This window comes from Anopheles funestus, chromosome X (genome assembly GCF_943734845.2).
Source record: "Anopheles funestus chromosome X, idAnoFuneDA-416_04, whole genome shotgun sequence".
Classification (NCBI taxonomy): domain Eukaryota; kingdom Metazoa; phylum Arthropoda; class Insecta; order Diptera; family Culicidae; genus Anopheles; species Anopheles funestus.
The window spans coordinates 4,862,427-4,883,362 of record NC_064597.1 but is presented as its reverse complement, the minus strand read 5'-3'; the positions used below and the strand labels follow the sequence as shown (position 1 = coordinate 4,883,362).

General features: G+C 41.3%; 3 protein-coding genes across 8 annotated transcripts in view; 1 reads left to right on the top strand and 2 right to left on the bottom strand.

Annotated features, from left to right (window-relative positions):
* The window catches only part of LOC125761781 (uncharacterized), a 60,050-nt gene that overhangs the window by 37,804 nt on the left and 1,310 nt on the right, over positions 1–20,936 (bottom strand). Inside the window, exon 1 of one of the 2 annotated variants that reach the window (XM_049423291.1) lies at positions 8,035–8,124. The exons of the other annotated variant lie outside the window; for it this stretch is intronic. The gene's annotated coding sequence lies outside the window, so the exon portion shown is untranslated. Of the gene's footprint in view, positions 1–8,034; positions 8,125–20,936 lie in introns of those variants that run through there. 2 annotated transcript variants of the gene reach the window in all.
* On the top strand, positions 6,655–9,909 carry LOC125760770 (uncharacterized). Its single transcript, XM_049421269.1, has 5 exons — positions 6,655–7,999; positions 8,073–8,557; positions 8,642–8,926; positions 9,033–9,100; positions 9,169–9,909. The coding sequence occupies exons 1-5, from the start codon at positions 7,862–7,864 to the stop codon at positions 9,237–9,239; spliced, it is 1,047 nt and encodes a 348-aa protein (XP_049277226.1). The 5' UTR covers positions 6,655–7,861; the 3' UTR covers positions 9,240–9,909.
* Positions 9,963–20,498, bottom strand: LOC125771606 (acetylcholine receptor subunit alpha-like). 5 transcript variants are annotated; one of them, XM_049444419.1, is made up of 11 exons: positions 19,854–20,497; positions 17,200–18,025; positions 16,989–17,128; positions 16,554–16,889; positions 16,374–16,489; positions 16,139–16,307; positions 15,891–16,027; positions 15,336–15,485; positions 14,973–15,101; positions 13,030–13,744; positions 9,963–12,947 (listed from the first exon to the last, which is right to left on the bottom strand). In XM_049444419.1, exons 2-11 carry the CDS (start codon positions 17,246–17,248, stop codon positions 12,747–12,749), a joined length of 2,142 nt encoding a protein of 713 aa, XP_049300376.1. In that variant the 5' UTR covers positions 17,249–18,025; positions 19,854–20,497; the 3' UTR covers positions 9,963–12,746. The 5 variants fall into 5 exon arrangements, with proteins under 5 accessions (XP_049300376.1, XP_049298793.1, XP_049300160.1 ...); XM_049442836.1 differs by having other exon boundaries at positions 15,891–16,307; positions 19,854–20,498; XM_049444203.1 differs by having other exon boundaries at positions 15,891–16,307; positions 19,900–20,498.

Genomic DNA, 20,936 nt, shown 5'->3' with positions numbered 1-20,936 from the left:
ATAACTTCTGGCACAGACATCTGAGGGCATGGCCGTCCAAGAAGAAAATGTAGCCATTGATGCCATCTATCGACCACAGGTTAAAGATTGGCGATCCGTTGGATACCGACCGAGTTATAGGCAAAAGTTGGTGCAAAAATAACCCTTAGTAAATTTTAATTTTTTTGATTTTTTTGATTTTTTCATTATTTTTCACTCTTTTTTTTATTTCAATCATTATTTGAGTGAAAAGAAACTCATTGCAACCAATTGGGATTAAAATAAAACAATTTTATTTTTTTTTGCAAAATTTCTCAAAAAAAACGTAAGGGGTAAGCCTTATGAAATTTTCGAGTTGAAATTTTTTTGAAATTTTTTTTTCGATTTTTGATTCTTTTTTTAGTTTAAAGCATTATTTGAGTGAAAAGAAACATATTGCAACAAATTCCCATCAAAATATATCACATTTTTCAATTTTGCTAAATTGTTCAAAAACAGGGTAAGGAACTTGGTTCCCTGAATAACTTCTGGCACAGACATCTGACGGTATGGCCGTCCAAGAAGAAAATGTAGCCATTGGTGCCATCTATCGACCACAAGTTAAAGATTGGCGATCCGTTGGATACCGACCGAGTTATAGGCAAAAGTTGGTGCAAAAATGAGAAAAATTTTACATTTTCTCAAACAGGGTAAGGAACTTGGTTCCTCGCATAACTTCTGGCACAGACATCTGAGGGCATGGCCGTCCAAGAAGAAAATGTAGCCATTGATGCCATCTATCGACCACAGGTTAAAGATTGGCGATCCGTTGGATACCGACCGAGTTATAGGCAAAATTTGGTGCAAAAATGACCCTTAGTAAATTTTCATTTTTTTGAATTTTTTGATTTTTTCATTATTTTTCACTCTTTTTTTTATTTCAATCATTATTTGAGTGAAAAGAAACTCATTGCAACCAATTGGGATTAAAATAAAACAATTTCATTTTTTTTGCAAAATTTCTCAAAAAAAACGTAAGGGGTACCCCTTATGAAATTTTCGAGTTGAAATTTTTTTGAAATTTTTTTTTCGATTTTTGATTCTTTTTTTAGTTTAAAGCATTATTTGAGTGAAAAGAAACATATTGCAACAAATTCCCATTAAAATATATCACATTTTTCAATTTTGCTAAATTGTTCAGAAACAGGGTAAGGAACTTGGTTCCCTGAATAACTTATGGCACAGACATCTGACGGTATGGCCGTCCAAGAAGAAAATGTAGCCATTGGTGCCATCTAACGACCACAAGTTGAAGATTGGCGATCCGTTGGATACCGACCGAGTTATAGGCAAAAGTTGGTGCAAAAATGAGGAAATTTTACATTTTCTCAAACAGGGTAAGGAACTTGGTTCCTGGAATAACTTCTGGCACAGACATCTGAGGGCATGGCCGTCCAAGAAGAAAATGTAGCCATTGATGCCATCTATCGACCACAGGTTAAAGATTGGCGATCCGTTGGATACCGACCGAGTTATAGGCAAAAGTTGGTGCAAAAATGAGAAAAATTTTACATTTTCTCAAACAGGGTAAGGAACTTGGTTCCTGGAATAACTTCTGGCACAGACATCTGAGGGCATGGCCGTCCAAGAAGAAAATGTAGCCATTGATGCCATCTATCGACCACAGGTTAAAGATTGGCGATCCGTTGGATACCGACCGAGTTATAGGCAAAATTTGGTGCAAAAATGACCCTTAGTAAATTTTCATTTTTTTGAATTTTTTGATTTTTTCATTTTTTTCACTCTTTTTTTTATTTCAATCATTATTTGAGTGAAAAGAAACTCATTGCAACCAATTGGGATTAAAATAAAACAATTTCATTTTTTTTGCAAAATTTCTCAAAAAAAACGTAAGGGGTACCCCTTATGAAATTTTCGAGTTGAAAATTTTTTGAAATTTTTTTTTCGATTTTTGATTCTTTTTTTAGTTTAAAGCATTATTTGAGTGAAAAGAAACATATTGCAACAAATTCCCATCAAAATATATCACATTTTTCAATTTTGCTAAATTGTTCAAAAACAGGGTAAGGAACTTGGTTCCCTGAATAACTTCTGGCACAGACATCTGACGGTATGGCCGTCCAAGAAGAAAATGTAGCCATTGGTGCCATCTATCGACCACAAGTTAAAGATTGGCGATCCGTTGGATACCGACCGAGTTATAGGCAAAAGTTGGTGCAAAAATGAGGAAATTTTACATTTTCTCAAACAGGGTAAGGAACTTGGTTCCTCGAATAACTTCTGGCACAGACATCTGAGGGCATGGCCGTCCAAGAAGAAAATGTAGCCATTGATGCCATCTATCGACCACAGGTTAAAGATTGGCGATCCGTTGGATACCGACCGAGTTATAGGCAAAATTTGGTGCAAAAATGACCCTTAGTAAATTTTCATTTTTTTCGAATTTTTTGATTTTTTCATTATTTTTCACTCTTTTTTTTATTTCAATCATTATTTGAGTGAAAAGAAACTCATTGCAACCAATTGGGATTAAAATAAAACAATTTCATTTTTTTTGCAAAATTTCTCAAAAAAAACGTAAGGGGTACCCCTTATGAAATTTTCGAGTTGAAATTTTTTTGAAATTTTTTTTTCGATTTTTTATTCTTGTTTTAGTTTAAAGCATTATTTGAGTGAAAAGAAACATATTGCAACAAATTCCCATTAAAATATATCACATTTTTCAATTTTGCTAAATTGTTCAGAAACAGGGTAAGGAACTTGGTTCCCTGAATAACTTCTGGCACAGACATCTGACGGTATGGCCGTCCAAGAAGAAAATGTAGCCATTGGTGCCATCTATCGACCACAAGTTAAAGATTGGCGATCCGTTGGATACCGACCGAGTTATAGGCAAAAGTTGGTGCAAAAATGAGAAAAATTTTACATTTTCTCAAACAGGGTAAGGAACTTGGTTCCTCGCATAACTTCTGGCACAGACATCTGAGGGCATGGCCGTCCAAGAAGAAATTGTAGCCATTGATGCCATCTATCGACCACAGGTTAAAGATTGGCGATCCGTTGGATACCGACCGAGTTATAGGCAAAAGTTGGTGCAAAAATGAGAAAAATTTTACATTTTCTCAAACAGGGTAAGGAACTTGGTTCCTGGAATAACTTCTGGCACAGACATCTGAGGGCATGGCCGTCCAAGAAGAAAATGTAGCCATTGATGCCATCTATCGACCACAGGTTAAAGATTGGCGATCCGTTGGATACCGACCGAGTTATAGGCAAAAGTTGGTGCAAAAATAACCCTTAGTAAATTTTCATTTTTTTGAATTTTTTGATTTTTTCATTATTTTTCACTCTTTTTTTTATTTCAATCATTATTTGAGTGAAAAGAAACTCATTGCAACCAATTGGGATTAAAATAAAACAATTTCATTTTTTTTTGCAAAATTTCTCAAAAAAAACGTAAGGGGTAAGCCTTATGAAATTTTCGAGTTGAAATTTTTTTGAAATTTTTTTTTCGATTTTTGATTCTTTTTTTAGTTTAAAGCATTATTTGAGTGAAAAGAAACATATTGCAACAAATTCCCATCAAAATATATCACATTTTTCAATTTTGCTAAATTGTTCAAAAACAGGGTAAGGAACTTGGTTCCCTGAATAACTTCTGGCACAGACATCTGACGGTATGGCCGTCCAAGAAGAAAATGTAGCCATTGGTGCCATCTATCGACCACAAGTTAAAGATTGGCGATCCGTTGGATACCGACCGAGTTATAGGCAAAAGTTGGTGCAAAAATGAGAAAAATTTTACATTTTCTCAAACAGGGTAAGGAACTTGGTTCCTCGCATAACTTCTGGCACAGACATCTGAGGGCATGGCCGTCCAAGAAGAAAATGTTGCCATTGATGCCATCTATCGACCACAGGTTAAAGATTGGCGATCCGTTGGATACCGACCGAGTTATAGGCAAAATTTGGTGCAAAAATGACCCTTAGTAAATTTTCATTTTTTTGAATTTTTTGATTTTTTCATTATTTTTCACTCTTTTTTTTATTTCAATCATTATTTGAGTGAAAAGAAACTCATTGCAACCAATTGGGATTAAAATAAAACAATTTCATTTTTTTTGCAAAATTTCTCAAAAAAAACGTAAGGGGTACCCCTTATGAAATTTTCGAGTTGAAATTTTTTTGAATTTTTTTTTTCGATTTTTGATTCTTTTTTTAGTTTAAAGCATTATTTGAGTGAAAAGAAACATATTGCAACAAATTCCCATTAAAATATATCACATTTTTCAATTTTGCTAAATTGTTCAGAAACAGGGTAAGGAACTTGGTTCCCTGAATAACTTATGGCACAGACATCTGACGGTATGGCCGTCCAAGAAGAAAATGTAGCCATTGGTGCCATCTATCGACCACAAGTTGAAGATTGGCGATCCGTTGGATACCGACCGAGTTATAGGCAAAAGTTGGTGCAAAAATGAGGAAATTTTACATTTTCTCAAACAGGGTAAGGAACTTGGTTCCTGGAATAACTTCTGGCACAGACATCTGAGGGCATGGCCGTCCAAGAAGAAAATGTAGCCATTGATGCCATCTATCGACCACAGGTTAAAGATTGGCGATCCGTTGGATACCGACCGAGTTATAGGCAAAAGTTGGTGCAAAAATGAGAAAAATTTTACATTTTCTCAAACAGGGTAAGGAACTTGGTTCCTGGAATAACTTCTGGCACAGACATCTGAGGGCATGGCCGTCCAAGAAGAAAATGTAGCCATTGATGCCATCTATCGACCACAGGTTAAAGATTGGCGATCCGTTGGATACCGACCGAGTTATAGGCAAAAGTTGGTGCAAAAATAACCCTTAGTAAATTTTCATTTTTTTGATTTTTTTGATTTTTTCATTATTTTTCACTCTTTTTTTTATTTCAATCATTATTTGAGTGAAAAGAAACTCATTGCAACCAATTGGGATTAAAATAAAACAATTTTATTTTTTTTGCAAAATTTCTCAAAAAAAACGTAAGGGGTAAGCCTTATGAAATTTTCGAGTTGAAATTTTTTTGAAATTTTTTTTTCGATTTTTGATTCTTTTTTTAGTTTAAAGCATTATTTGAGTGAAAAGAAACATATTGCAACAAATTCCCATCAAAATATATCACATTTTTCAATTTTACTAAATTGTTCAAAAACAGGGTAAGGAACTTGGTTCCCTGAATAACTTCTGGCACAGACATCTGACGGTATGGCCGTCCAAGAAGAAAATGTAGCCATTGGTGCCATCTATCGACCACAAGTTAAAGATTGGCGATCCGTTGGATACCGACCGAGTTATAGGCAAAAGTTGGTGCAAAAATGAGAAAAATTTTACATTTTCTCAAACAGGGTAAGGAACTTGGTTCCTCGCATAACTTCTGGCACAGACATCTGAGGGCATGGCCGTCCAAGAAGAAAATGTAGCCATTGATGCCATCTATCGACCACAGGTTAAAGATTGGCGATCCGTTGGATACCGACCGAGTTATAGGCAAAATTTGGTGCAAAAATGACCCTTAGTAAATTTTCATTTTTTTGAATTTTTTGATTTTTTCATTATTTTTCACTCTTTTTTTTATTTCAATCATTATTTGAGTGAAAAGAAACTCATTGCAACCAATTGGGATTAAAATAAAACAATTTCATTTTTTTTGCAAAATTTCTCAAAAAAAACGTAAGGGGTACCCCTTATGAAATTTTCGAGTTGAAATTTTTTTGAAATTTTTTTTTCGATTTTTGATTCTTTTTTTAGTTTAAAGCATTATTTGAGTGAAAAGAAACATATTGCAACAAATTCCCATTAAAATATATCACATTTTTCAATTTTGCTAAATTGTTCAAAAACAGGGTAAGGAACTTGGTCCCCTGAATAACTTCTGGCACAGACATCTGACGGTATGGCCGTCCAAGAAGAAAATGTAGCCATTGGTGCCATCTATCGACCACAAGTTAAAGATTGGCGATCCGTTGGATACCGACCGAGTTATAGGCAAAAGTTGGTGCAAAAATGAGAAAAATTTTACATTTTCTCAAACAGGGTAAGGAACTTGGTTCCTCGAATAACTTCTGGCACAGACATCTGAGGGCATGGCCGTCCAAGAAGAAAATGTAGCCATTGATGCCATCTATCGACCACAGGTTAAAGATTGGCGATCCGTTGGATACCGACCGAGTTATAGGCAAAATTTGGTGCAAAAATGACCCTTAGTAAATTTTCATTTTTTTGAATTTTTTGATTTTTTCATTATCTATCACTCTTTTTTTTATTTCAATCATTATTTGAGTGAAAAGAAACTCATTGCAACCAATTGGGATTAAAATAAAACAATTTCATTTTTTTTGCAAAATTTCTCAAAAAAAACGTAAGGGGTACCCCTTATGAAATTTTCGAGTAGAAATTTTTTTGAAATTTTTTTTTCGATTTTTTGTTCAGTTTTTAGTTTAAAGCATTATTTGAGTGAAAAGAAACATATTGCAACAAATTCCCATTAAAATATATCACATTTTTCAATTTTGCTAAATTGTTCAAAAACAGGGTAAGGAACTTGGTTCCCTGAATAACTTCTGGCACAGACATCTGACGGTATGGCCGTCCAAGAAGAAAATGTAGCCATTGGTGCCATCTATCGACCACAAGTTAAAGATTGGCGATCCGTTGGATACCGACCGAGTTATAGGCAAAAGTTGGTGCAAAAATGAGAAAATTTTTACATTTTCTCAAACAGGGTAAGGAACTTGGTTCCCTGAATAACTTCTGGCACAGACATCTGAGGGCATGGCCGTCCAAGAAGAAAATGTAGCCAGTGATGCCATCTATCGACCACAAGTTAAAGATTGGCGATCCGTTGGATACCGACCGAGTTATAGGCAAAAGTTGGTGCAAAAATGAAAAAAATTTTACATTTTCTCAAACAGGATAAGGAATTTGGTTCCCTGAATAACTTCTGGCACAGACATCTGAGGGCATGGCCGTCCAAGAAGAAATTGTAGCCATTGATGCCATCTATCGACCACAGGTTAAAGATTGGCGATCCGTTGGATACCGACCGAGTTATAAGCAAAAGTTGGTGCAAAAATGAGAAAAATTTTACATTTTCTCAAACAGGGTAAGGAACTTGGTTCCTCGAATAACTTCTGGCACAGGCATCTGAGGGCATGGTGAAAAATAGTATTTACATTCACAATAATTATCTACAACACGTACGTACTTTGAAAAATAAAAAGTCGCTCGATTATTTTAAACTTTACAATATTTAAGCACACTCAACCGATCTAATTTTTCAATTTGTAATTGTTCGTCTTGTTATTGCCAGCAAAATCGAGCTAGTCTAGCTGTATGGCGTCAAGTCGCTTTTCGAATAGCGTTTTTTTGATGAAAATACACGTATTTTTGGAAATTTTTCTGAACCGCGTTCGCAAACACAATGGCCAGGCGTTTAGTGACGGGGTGAGGTATTGCGCCCCAGTATACCTTATGTGATGGTGTTTGTTTATGTTTGGACATTGATCAGCTGTCATTAAATACATGTCAGTGGTTGTGTTCTGCCGGGTGCGAAAACAGCAACCTATTAATTAGATTAACTGTGCTCGGAACAACCACACAGTTTGAGGAAAAACAAAGCATCTACTGAAAATTCTTTACTGCACGGAATGACAGATAGCAAACGTCAAACCGCACCATAGAAACGGAATCTTTACACCATCGCAAAACCCGGAACGTATCAGTAGTGTGGAGTGTGTTGTTAAAATTGTTTATCATAATTTGCCTTTCGGTATAAACTTAAGAATTAAATGAGTGTACACATATTCCCGTCAGCGCTTAACAAGGGTACACACGAGCTGTGGAAATGGTGTTGCTTCAGCTACGTTCCTTTCGCTCCTGGCTGGTGTCTAGCGACCGCAGCCCGCGCGACACATTGAATAGCATCTTCTGGTTAAGCTGTGCTTTGGGAATCATTTTCCTACAGTTCCGGCGGCTGGTTGAGGTAAACATCTGGTACAGAGATAAGTGATACTTTACCCTGCATATTGATTGTTGTTTTCATCGGCACTTTGTAGAGACTGTTGCGTTTGGGGCGTGTGAAAAGCCGTCAACATGGACCGATCGTGCAGCACCTGTGGAACATTTGCTTTTACACGAGCGCTACCATTTTTCTGCTGCTCTACCAAATGCTGTTGATCCGACCGGAGGTGGTACGGGAGAGTGGCAAATACTTTCCGCAGTACAACAATGCCATCTTTGCCAGCGCCTGCGATCCGGCCAAGTTTGAAATCATCACGGTCGTGCTCGTATCGTTCCGGGTGCTCGGTACCGTTTCGAAGCTGTCCAGCGCTGACTACTCGGTAGCGTTCTCTAGCGCCCTGTGCTCATCATTGCTGTTGTGTTGCTTCGTGCTACGACTAGAAAACTACAGCATCCTGCTCAACCTATATTTGGCGATCTACAACACGTTTGAGGAAACGTTTCAACTGTACGCTTCTCAAACGGACCAAAAGCACAACGTCAAGCTGACAATTCTCGTCCTGCTCATGTGTGGCACCTGGTATGATAAACTAATCTGCAGTAATCCATTCGTAACCTTACAGACTGTGTCCATTGATATGTTTTTTTTTTGGTCACTCCATAGGATTTATTTATTTTTGAACCTTTTACCTTTCGAGTTCCTGATACCGACTCTCTATGCTCGCCGTGAGTTGTTTCCCCTCAAGCTGTGCTTTTGGCTATGGTACTGCTCGTGCGTTTGGAACTCGCCGCTGCTGAAGCTTCTCTACCATAAAATCTACCATCCACACCCGAACGACTGTGCTGGAGGTGGTTCGGCCGTACGATGTATTCTATCAAACGACTGGCAAAGTTTTCGACATTTCCGTAACCTGGAACATGCCTACCTCGACCTGATGCTGCATCAAAGGTAATGCATCATGTTTCATTTTAATGTCACATTTAAATTTCAGCACCGAGTGCTTCGACGATGGCTCGCCATTCATTAATAATTATACCCGTTTTTTAATTTTTAGCCGTGCAAACACACACTGTGCACCAACGAATGAAAAAGCCACATTGACCGCCTTCCAGACGATTAAATGTAAGTGGCATGATCATTCATATGTTAAAATTAAATCCATCTGATAGTTGTTGATGTTTGTTTTGCAGGTGTTGTTTCCTTAAAGCGAAAGCTGAAACGTTTGCGTGAGAACAAGGAGCAGTTGGACAAGTATAAATAATGGTTAACACCTGAACGCAGGATCTAAATTAATCAATCAACATGTGATCTCGACTGGATGAAACTATGACTTTCTTTCTCTCTCTCTCTCTCTATCTCTGTTTCTTTCTGTTTCTATCCGTCTCCACTAATTCCTCTATCCTTATCCGTATCTATCCACTAAACCAATGGTCTCCAACCTGTGGTCCGCGGACCAGTTGTGATCCGTCGCATAAATAAAAATGGTTCGCGGAAGAAGTTTTCTAGTCGTTGAACCGATTTGTTAATGTTTTCTTATAAAAAAAACACATCTTCTTGAAAGCGGCATACATTACGAGTCACTTCATACACGGCACGTGTGGTTCAACATGATCTTGAACGGAATTTGGTCCGCGGCACTAAAAAGGTTGGAGAGCACTGCACTAAAACCACAATATCCATTCCTTGTTGCGCGCACAAGCAAATAATCATCGAATAACGCGAATAACGAAGGTATAGAAACGACGCGAAGCATCATTAATTGATAGTTACTAGCAAACGGAGGAAGGAAGCGAGAATACGTAGGTTACGAAAACACATTTTCTAAGAGAATAGAGAACATCACTAGCTGTACAAAGTTCACGTACACTGCGCCACAGCGATGGTGGCGTATTAACTTATAGGTTTGAATATAAGAAACGGTTTGCATCAAAGGCTTGGATGTTGTTCTGTTGTTTTTCGTAGGCGAACTAACCAATCAAATGCGTTAAAAGTGTTCGTGTATGATATTTTTTTTCTTTATTTCAGATATCCTTTTCTTTGTTTTGTTTGTTTGTCTGCTTTTAATATATTATGCTAGCTTGTTTGTTTGTTCATAAGTTAACTATGGTTCCCCTCCGTTGTCTTTCTTTCATTCTTTCATATATTTTTCGTTTGTTTAGTTTTGTTTTGTTTTGTTGTCATCTGTTACTCTCAAACTCATCCCCCCCGGCCCGTCTTCCGAGCGCTTTCAGCTGGTCGGTACACACCTCTTGCATTCTTCCGTTCGACTTCCGAATCGTTTGAGGTAATCCTTCTGCGACGACAGGTTGGTAGGATCTCCTTCTTTTTTTTGTTTGAGGAAGATGGTTTGTTTTCCTTCGCAACGTCCGGGATACGAAGATAGCTCGATTGCCGATCCGTTCATCGCCGAATTTGTTGCGTTTTGTTTTGAGCGTATTACGTTACTTCGTTGCGCTACTATACTTGATTACTAATTATAATTGTTTGTTGAGTGTTTTTGAGTGAGTTTTTCTTTTTGTTTTGTTTTTTTTTCTCTATCTGCTGAATACTTCAAATTTTCATTATTATAAAAATCAATCTTCTATCAGAATCTATTCTGTTTTAGTTTCCTCTGTCACTCTAATTTATACTTTCTCTTTTCACCTTATTCTTCTTGGCTAGCACTTCTGTTTCATATATCTATATTTTCGTTGAACGTTAATAATTCGGGTTTTTTTGTTTTTGTTGTTGTTGTATTGCTCAAAGCGAGCCGCAAATCTATGAATATGGAAACGAGCGTGTATGTTTTTTTCTAATAGTTACTGATTGTGTGATTATTTTTTTTTCTTGTGAGTCAGTGAAACGTGTGTTTAACTGCGCGTCTGATACACCGTAAAGCGTTCCCGTGCTGAAGGGGGTCGATGAAATAACAATTAGTAGATTCTCCATAAGTCCCAGAAGTCGATCCATATCGGCTTCCTGGGGGGTAAAATTAAATCACAGCTACCACAGCGCCAGTAAGCCTACAACGACGTAGTAGAGCCCAATACGACGAGGTGTTACTGGTGCGTATAATGATAAGGATTGCCGTGAAAGGATGTCTTGCTTTATGTACAATATTTCCTTTAACACTAAAACTACCCGCCATTTTTGGCTGGTTACGCTTTCATTTTAATCACATTAATTTTTGCGATTAAACATTTCTACCGCCGTTGATGTATGACTTTTATATATCTATTTTATATTACGTACTACAAAAAGAATCCAAAAACCATAATTCGGCTCTTGGGAAGATTTTAACAAATGTTTTAAAAAACAAACACTTCAATCGCATGGTAGTTCTAGTGCTAATCCCTCAGAGAACACATTGTTTTGTTCATCCTTTTTAGGATGCTCTTATATAAAACGTAGGAAATTAAAAACCGAAAGTGAATGTGCTGGCAAAAGAAGGATTAAAACTGCATCCCCATGTTCTTTCATGGTACAATGCAGGTAAAACAACCCCGTCCCCACTGGAGCCCCCGAAAGAGAAGCTGCACGCCGAAAACCGATGCTTTCGTGACAGTTCGCAGATAGTTTTGTTGGGTTTTTGCGGTTTTTTTAAAACACTAACGTTAGCCTTCGGTAGAAGACACGTATTTGCACTTTCATATTTTTTTCTTATACTGCTCTGTTGCTTGTTGTGTGTTTTTGTGTCTGTCTGTGTATTCGCTTATATCGATAAATAGTTTGTTCTCTTCCGTCCATTTTAAAACCCGCTTGTTAGGGAGGCACGTACTAAGAGAATACTAGCGTTTAGAACGGACTTGTGAGTAAAAAGTAACGATAGTAACGCAAGGGAACGATTGATTCTCCCATGCAAACAACCCCATGCTCCGATGACAGCGTAACGTGGCCCAAAGAACGAAATTGGAACTAGAGCAGTGACTCCCTCCGCGCTAGTGCCGCTGGAGGCATTCGTTGTGTGTGCGCTTTTCAATCTTCCCGCACACCCGCGTAGCACTCTAAATACATGAATCTGTTAACGTTATGGTAGTGCTTCCCTGTTGCAAAGACAAGCGTAAACTTGTCAAAAAAAAGCCCCAAAAAAAATCAACTATCAACGTACGAAATTTGACTGCGTCCTTCACTGTACAGGGACACCGGTTTTTTGTAAAACTGCATCGTACCAGTGGCTCCCGACAAATCGAACATTGCTCGAGGGATAACCGTTTGTGAGTGAGGTGTGTGAATAAGCTATTCGACGTCACCGATGGCAGGGTCTTGCTGCTTTTACCCAGATGGGTGCACTGAGACAAACGCAGGCAGCACAATTTGTTAAGCGTTGGAATTGAATAAGTTAGATTGGTCTGTTGAGTTAAACGTTTTCCCTCCCCCCCCCCCCCCCATTTTATCAGGTGCACGTGTTATATGCATGTGTGTTAATGTGTCGTTAGGTGCGCTGGTTTTGAAAGGTGAAAGGATGTGTCAAGGTGTTGATGACCAGTTCCATTAAAAAAGTACTACTTAGATATTAATTCACTACTAGCCAATTACCAACCGATCCTGGGCAGCATACTTACTTAATTGGCATGGCAAATGTGCATGCATGTGTGTGTGTAGGTGTAGTTGTGTAATGTGTGAGTGTGAGTGGATAGGTGTTTGTAGGTTTATAGTAGTTGAGTAGGTGTAGAGGACTTCAGAAAGGATCACACAACTCGTCATCCAAATCCACTGAAAAAAACACCTGTCGGGTTTGCTGTCTGCAGCCAACATGCTTTGTTTGCCTTGTGCGACGTCCAGGCACACATTATAGTATGGGTTTGGCGATGTAAGGCTTCGCCGTCGTAGTGGCAATCTCCGACATCTTAATGTCGATCGGCACGCGCGTATCGTAGAGTGTTGGTGCCTGCAGAATTATACCTGCCGTACCGAACACGACCGCTATCGTGAAGATCCACAGAAACAGTCGATCGAGAACCATAGCGACATACTTCCAGTCCTCCTTAACCTGGGTTGGTACGAGAAAACAAATGTCAAAATCTCGGAAATGTGAATATCTACAGTAATTCTTGGAGTCACCCAGTGCGTACCCTTGAGCTTTCCTCTTCTTTTCGTGTGTGGTCAGCAATGTACGTTACTCCATCCATCGCTTTCGTTAGCTCAGGACACTCCAGCCACCGGTTACGGTTCTGAGCCGTCTTGTCACCTTTACCGCCAGATGCCGCTCCCGTCGGTACGGTCGTGCCCGTATCGGTCGTGTTGATGATCATCCCGCTCGGCAGTACGTTCGTGGGCAGATTGTTGTTGAGCGGTACCGCAACACCATTATCGCCCAGCAGTAGATCAGCTGTCGTCGCACCGGTAGTAACGGCAGCCGTAGCTGCCTGCTGCAGATCGTTCAGAAATAGACTATTGCAGCAGCTAAGATGGCCGCCACCGGTTGCCGTAGTACCTTTCAACATCAGGTTAGCGTTGGTCTTGCTGTCGTTTGTGTTGGCCGCCGCTAGACTCTTGTGAAAGGTGCTGTTCGGATCAAGCAATCCCGTACCGGTAGTGGTACCGGTAATGGTTGCGCCGTGCTGCGGATTCGGCACAGCAGTACTAGCCGCACTGAGTAGATTAAAGTTGATTGGAGACATGGGCGAGTTGTGATGGTTGTGGTCGTGATATGGCAGTGGCATATCGTCCATCAGGTCCATGCCACGGACCAGCGCGTTATGGTGATGATGGTGATGGTGTCGACCACCGCCCGACCGATGATTGTGGAGGTGCGTCGGGCTACCGTGCAGTCGGCAGGTATTGAGGCTGGATTATTCAGATCAAAATGTTATTCACATAGTACTGGACATACGTATAGCGTATTATAACAGTGTACAGCGAAAGCCACAAGGAGGCTGTACTGCGAACGGAAACACTGCACAGCCTCACTGTCACGGTTGCAGCCATGAAAGCGAGGGATCTTAGTAATGGCTCATTCCACACCACACTACTAGGAACAGGCAGGATTACCAAATCGGGCCACAAGCATACCTTCATCCCGATCTTCACCATTGTTGGCGTGATGGGAGTCAGAAAACTTTAACCAAGAGGACAATCGGAACGACATAGACGAGCATTAGGAACAACAACAAAAAATAAACATCCAAATATAGAGGTGTCTTGCTGATCAAATGAGCCACTGGAAGCGTAAAGGAATATATGTACATTGGAATATTGGTAGTTTGATACTGCACAGACGTCCGGACACCTCCAACGCCCTCAAGTAAAATGCCCAACAAAACGGAGGAGTACTTAGAATAATGGACTGGAAACCGGGTATTAACAGAACTAACAAGAGCATCCAGAATTGTGAAGGGAAATAATTGAAAAATAAAACACTCACACACACACACGCACAACACACATACATTAGTAGGTCCAAAATGGCGATGAGTACATCATGCGATATGTACTATGAATGTTTGTACAGATGGTGGATGAAATGGAGCGAGAAATAATAACTTAACACAAGGTTTGAACACGGTAAGCGCTCTGCCAGAACTGCTCAATAAATACTACAGCAACGGTGCTATACATACGCTAGCAAACAATTCCCCTCCACTCGGCGACCGTTGTTTCTGGAAAAAAAATGTCTACATCGAACAACAACAATAACAACACATTCCATGGAATGGATAAAGCGGGGATGTTGAAGTGAAGCACCCCAAAGCCTAGGTACGACATGTTGGGAAGCTGTTGATGAAGCTGATGATTCTGCATGATTCGGTGAAGTTTAGGAGATGGATAAATTGACATATCCTTTTAGCCGAATGATCCCATTTGACGAATTATCTCGAACACACCCAATGAATAGATCGAATCCAAAAATGAATCCAACAACACATGAACGATTAACAACACAAACAAACATCAAGGTATGCACATATCTACAATCTCAAACAACAACAAAAAAAACGCTTTCGTTATCAAACACGCACACTCATATGGAAATCACTCACACAAGCGCATACGACCAGCCGTCTCCAACCCTTACCTTTCACTGGAATCGAGCAAATGGTGATCAAGCAGTACCGACGGATCAAAGGCGATCGTGGGCGGAAGTGGTGGAATATGGTCACCGAGGCTGTTGCACGAACGCAGCATAAACCGCTGAGAGGCGGCACTGTTTCGGCACGTGCGTGACCGGAAAACAAGAAGATATCATTGTACAGGTACGAATGTATCGAGAGCACAACTAGGACACCGGATATTGAGATGGAGAGTTGACGTTCGAAGGACGCACAGTATGCATCGTAGTCATTGGAAAAGGGAGTTCCATGGTGGAGGTTGGATTGTACGTCGAATACAAACGCGCGGTACCATTGGATATGTGTAGCAGGAGTTGGTCTTAACTTACCTGAAGTGATGGAGCGGTTGGTAGATCGGGCGACGCATTACGAGTAGTTTCGGCAGATGGTTGATGAAGATAGTCCTCACCCACGGTGCCATCGTATGGGTTTGGGGCGACCGGAAATGAATGTTGAGCACGATCACAGTTACACATATACTGCAATGGACGTAAAGACGGCAATGGTGAGTGTGGTAATACTCGCACCATATTTCTTGGTGTATCCAGACAAAAAAAAGGATAAATGGCCCCGTTCTGTACTCAAGAAAAACGATAGCACCACACTTCACGGAAGTACGCTCTTTCAAATATAGCAATCTACCAATATCTGGGCACTGCAAGCGATAAATGGAGTACGAGGATAACGCGATTAAGCGTTAAACCATTTACATGTAAACGTATCTCGGTGCTTCAGCTAACGGAACCGGAAATGGATTTTATCTCAACCGCAAAAAAAACCCGCACCACTCCACGCTGCTATACACCCAACGGACAGACGATGGTTTCATGGAAGCCGCTAGCAGGAAATTATCGGATGTGAAAACATCGGGGCCTGCAACCTACCTGAACGTGTCCAGTATCATCGTGAACAGGACGAACTTGCCTAGCAGCGGGACCACCAACGATGTGGGCGGAATGATTTCCGCCAGCAGCAGGAAAAACACAGTCAACGATAGCAGAATGGATATGCTTAACGATACCTGCACAGCGGGAATGAAAAGGGGATGAGATACGGAGAAGGAAAAGCGTTTTATGTAAGTCGGCGTCGGTAACGGCGAGCGGATGTGCATCCTTTTGCTTGATGTTCGTACCTTTTCACCACTGTCCGATGGCAGATAGAACACCAGTATGGTAAGGAAGCTAATGCCCATGCAGGGTATGATAAGGTTGACGGTGTAGAACAGCGTCTTTCGCCGCATCGTTATATTGAACGTAATGTCAAGGTACGGTTCGTCGCAGCACGTGTAAAACTTTTCATTTCTGCGACAGGAAAACAATGGCGTTAGTATATATCAGGCACAGTCACCAATGGATCTTATCACTCACCTTACGGCAGGTACCTCCAAAATATCCCATTCAACAGACGTGTAGAATTCGGACAAATCGACACCCACCTCGACGACGTTCGTTTCGTTCATTTCGTCGATGTGCCGTAGATCCACCTGCGAAGTGAAGAACTCCTCAGATCTGGACACCTACAATACGACGCACCTCACGCATACATACCTGAAAACCATCGTACGTCCAGCTACCAAACTTCATCACGCACGTCTGCTCATCGAATGGGAAGTACTCGACGTCGATTTCGCACGAACTTTTGTAAATAGCCGGCGGGCGCCATTCTACCCTGCCGGTGTAGTTAAGCGTTGCCTTCGTCGCGAGCGTCACCTCAAAGTTACCGTCCGCATTGTTGTACAGCACGATGTCCGGTCGCCAGATATGATCGGAGGGTACGTGCAGCATCTCCACACCACCATACTCCTTCGGTTCCCACTTTAGCTTGTAGTCATACCACGTCTGCTCTACCCACAGATTCGTAGTCATGATTTGATTCTTCAGGTTCTGCAAGTTACTCAGATGAGTCGGAATATTCGGGTATTGTCAGATTTATATTGCTTTCTTTTTATATTAAATCTGCCCACAAAACCATGGTCTACTTACCACATCGATCAGCTGGGACAGTTTAAGTTTGATTTTGACCGTTAGCGCATCAGTGACATTGACTACCGGCCGGACAAGCTTGTTATAGTTACTGAGCAGATCGTCGTAGAGTCGCTTTGCATCCGGGTTGCCTCCACACACTGCAAAAGCATGTATCACGAACAAACCGAACAATGTATCACGGCGCGAATTCACTACGCCTTCAACTTACCGGAAACGACGGCAAATATGGTAAAATATACACCGTGTAGTAGCCTCATCGCATTCCCCAAAACACTGGTGTCCACCAAACCTCACCTATTCTATATGTACTTTCGCTACTGTCCTGCTCCCCTGAAGGGATACGTACCATATACAACCTTTCCTATCTATTACGTTATCGTACCGGAAGGTACGGCTCTTCAGGCTGAACGGTCTAAATCGTCAAAGTGAATGGGAGAGCTTCATATGATGCTTCCAGTCAGCAACAGATACCGACGGGGCAGATACAAGGAGACAGTGATTATGGGTAGCTGCTGTCTTTTGCGAGATGAGCAGTTGATAACGATTGTCGGTGGCTTTCTTCGGTCGATGCAAACAACGGTTTGCAACGACGCTCCTAACCTTTGCGCCACTCGTACACAATGCACAATTACGGCCGAGTCCTTTCCAAGCCCCTTTCCCTAATACTTCTCAAATGGGTGTGAGCTGAATTTGAGCAATGGTTTTGAGCATTGGATGCTAGAGTTTTCTTCCACATCGAATTCTCAGTCGCGCCCGCCCTACCCTTGTGCTTCGTCGAATTTCTAGTTTTGTTATGCCCTTTGATCACCTCAACCTGGTACGACAAAATTCAATCCATCCGGTACGTGCGAGATGATACGGCTAGGCTCAACCCGTGTGTGTTTTTTTTTGCTAGGCCCTATTGCTGAACTAAGAGAAATTTTGCAGAAATGTCTTGCAACACCGAGAACTGGCAAAAAGGACGCTGGATGATGTCGTGGGTTGAAGGGGATTGAACGCGTCGATATCCTCTGGTCAAGAAGTGATCATTGTTCCTGCAAAGGAAGATGTAAAGGTTCGGTAATGTATAGCATACCCGATGTGGGTTGAGAATATCGGCAAAACATCGAAAAGACGACCCATAATAACAACAACAAAAAAAACAAACAGAAATGTATCACATTACAGAGGACTTCAACCATCTCCAATTGCTTCACTGGGAGCAAAACTGAAATGGTGCTCGTCCTTTTACCAAGCAAACACCCCCAGCAAGTCCCGTGAAGGTTAAGAACACTATAGCCACACCAGGCGCAGAAGTGGTCCTTCCCGTGCTTAGCGAAATTCGCTAGTAGGGGAAAAAAACCCTACCTCAAAAACCTACAATAAAGGCATCTTGTTGCTAGGTTTCACGTTTTCCACCATTTGCTCCTTTCCACCGTTAAACGAATTATATACTAAAAGTGCTACTACCGTTCGACACTACGGACACATACGGACTTTAACGCTGCATTCAATGTCTGTCTCTCATCGCAAATAATCTAAAATGCGGCTCACGTTGTGCCTTCCGTAGGTCTACCGTCCAATGTAAACATTATTAGATTAACGGTACACTATAAACATCAGGCACGAATTTGCACACATTTTGGGCCATACAAGTCATCGGCACCGACACCACACCGCGAAGATTCCAATGCCAAAATTTATGCAGCGAAGAAACATTGAAAGCAGGAAAAGTTTTCGGTCCGTGTGATACCCCGTATCACCATCGCCCAATGTTTTTTCTTTGTCTTCGGTTTTTTGGGGTAGATTGTATGATTAATTCTTTTTTGATTGTTGACCGAGTTTCTGGTGAGCTTCAAAATCGCCTTGCCTCCATTGCTATTGCCGACTTTCCCAGCAGTGTGTTAGCAGTGACGCCGACCGAGCCAAAAACCCCGTTTGTTGTTCACACAAGACACCACAAAAGCACCCTTTTATGTCAACACAAGGATGCCGAATGGTATATCTCGCCTTGTGGGCCAGATATATTGGGTTCGTATATACAAATTCTAGGCCAGCATCTACATAGAACGTGTCGTAGGGTTTTGAGCGCACTAGCGGGAAAATGGGTAACAAGAGCTGGGCATGGAAATCACTCTCTCACACACTTTCATACACGCACACATACACAAACATTCACATCCGTTCTTAACACCACAGGCACCGAAGCGAGCCTTCTTCGATTAGGGCACACAGGCACAGGTTATGGATATCCAATCAGCGCCCAATCTCTCTTCGCTTTCGCTTTACGGTTCTGTTCGGGTATGTTTTGGGGGGGTTTCTTGGGGACCTGTGAATCTTCACCGTATTGCCCGTTTCAACCGTTCCACCCCATTAGGCTGCGCCTGGTTCCAATCAAAGAATTGTGTGCTGCGAATAGCCAACCGATGCGAGCCTAATGTATTCTTGCCCGTGGATAAAACTTTGTTATCGGGACATTGTTGGGGCAGGACTGCGCGTCAACTTGCGCTTGGTTAGGTCAGCGGAATCGACACAAAGGACGATTAGAAGCAACAAACCGCAACAAGAGGGCAAATAAACGCACTGTTTTTTTTTCTTCTTTCCTTCACGTGGTAAGTTGTTGCACTCTGGTCCCTTATTTGCGAGACTTGAGATATTTTTCATCTGGATGTGCACCAAACTAGTTACGGTACTACAGGTAACGACCTCCAAAATCTTGATATCCACAGTTCGCGCTGTGTGTGCGCTTCAAGTTTTGCAAAACGTGATAGGATCCTAACGAAATGGAAAAGCACATCGTCCGAATATGTAACCAGCGACACTATAACACTAAAACACATTTAGTCACAATAGCTGGCGGAATCTGGTTCCGCAAATAGTTACGTTAAGTGGAAAGCACTTCGCTGCAGCAGTAACAGAACCGACTCACACTGGAAGAGCTTGGTGTGCTCCTAATGGCAGCATAACGATAGGAGGCACGGTATACATATATTTCTTGCCGTTTTCTGATATCGGTTCTGGGCAGGTATGGGGGGTTGCGAATGCGCATGTCGCGTCCTTAACCAAAGCCTCCCATGTGCTCCACCATCCACGCGCATCCTTGCACACAGCGGCACAGCGGGAAAAACGGTCGGTGGGAAACCAACCAACCAAAAAAAAAAGAAACAACAACAACAAAAAGAAGAAATGAACTGTGCTAATACACCTCCTGATAAGCTGAGCGAGGTGTTTTCGGAAGCTGTCATGAATAAAGCAAAAATGTGCCACTTTCCGCCATGGCTGACTGATAAGCGGGTGGGGCTGGAAAGGGGGGGGAAGATTAAGGACACGGGCAGGGTAACGATGCGACAAACCCCTTTTATTTTCACCCACTCTCGCGATAGTTTCGTACTATCAGCCGCGGCAATCAGTAAGGATCAATCAAGCATTCGCCAATTGGTTTCCTGTTGTTTGATTATAAAGCCGCAAGTGTCACTGTACAACGGACACACCAACATGCTGGGTGGAGGTGGTAGGAAGCCAACGGTGTAGGAGAAGGACCTGCAGCATCTAAATATGCTAAGCACGTGTAGTCTTTACCGAGAGAGATGCTATGAAATTTTGATCACAGCACCGTGAGACGCTTTCCAGCGACACACGGCAAAACGTGCATCTCCATAAATGTATGTCAAATTTCGATTTACAAGGATGTAAACCGGGTGCCAATTGGTTGGGAAATTTAGTATACGCTCCCACACGGCTTCCATACTGTGTCGTCCCATATACGTTTCCAATATTTCAACTCATCTCATACATCACTGATAGAGGAAGAATTCCCAACAAAAAAAAATCCAAAGTTGTTCAGGTCTTCTTCAGACGATGAATATGTAGATACATGTGTACGCGTGTATGAAAGAGCTCAAAATTGGGAGTTTGAACTGATGAATAAATCAAAGTATAATTTGTCTAATATTCTCCAGCTCATTA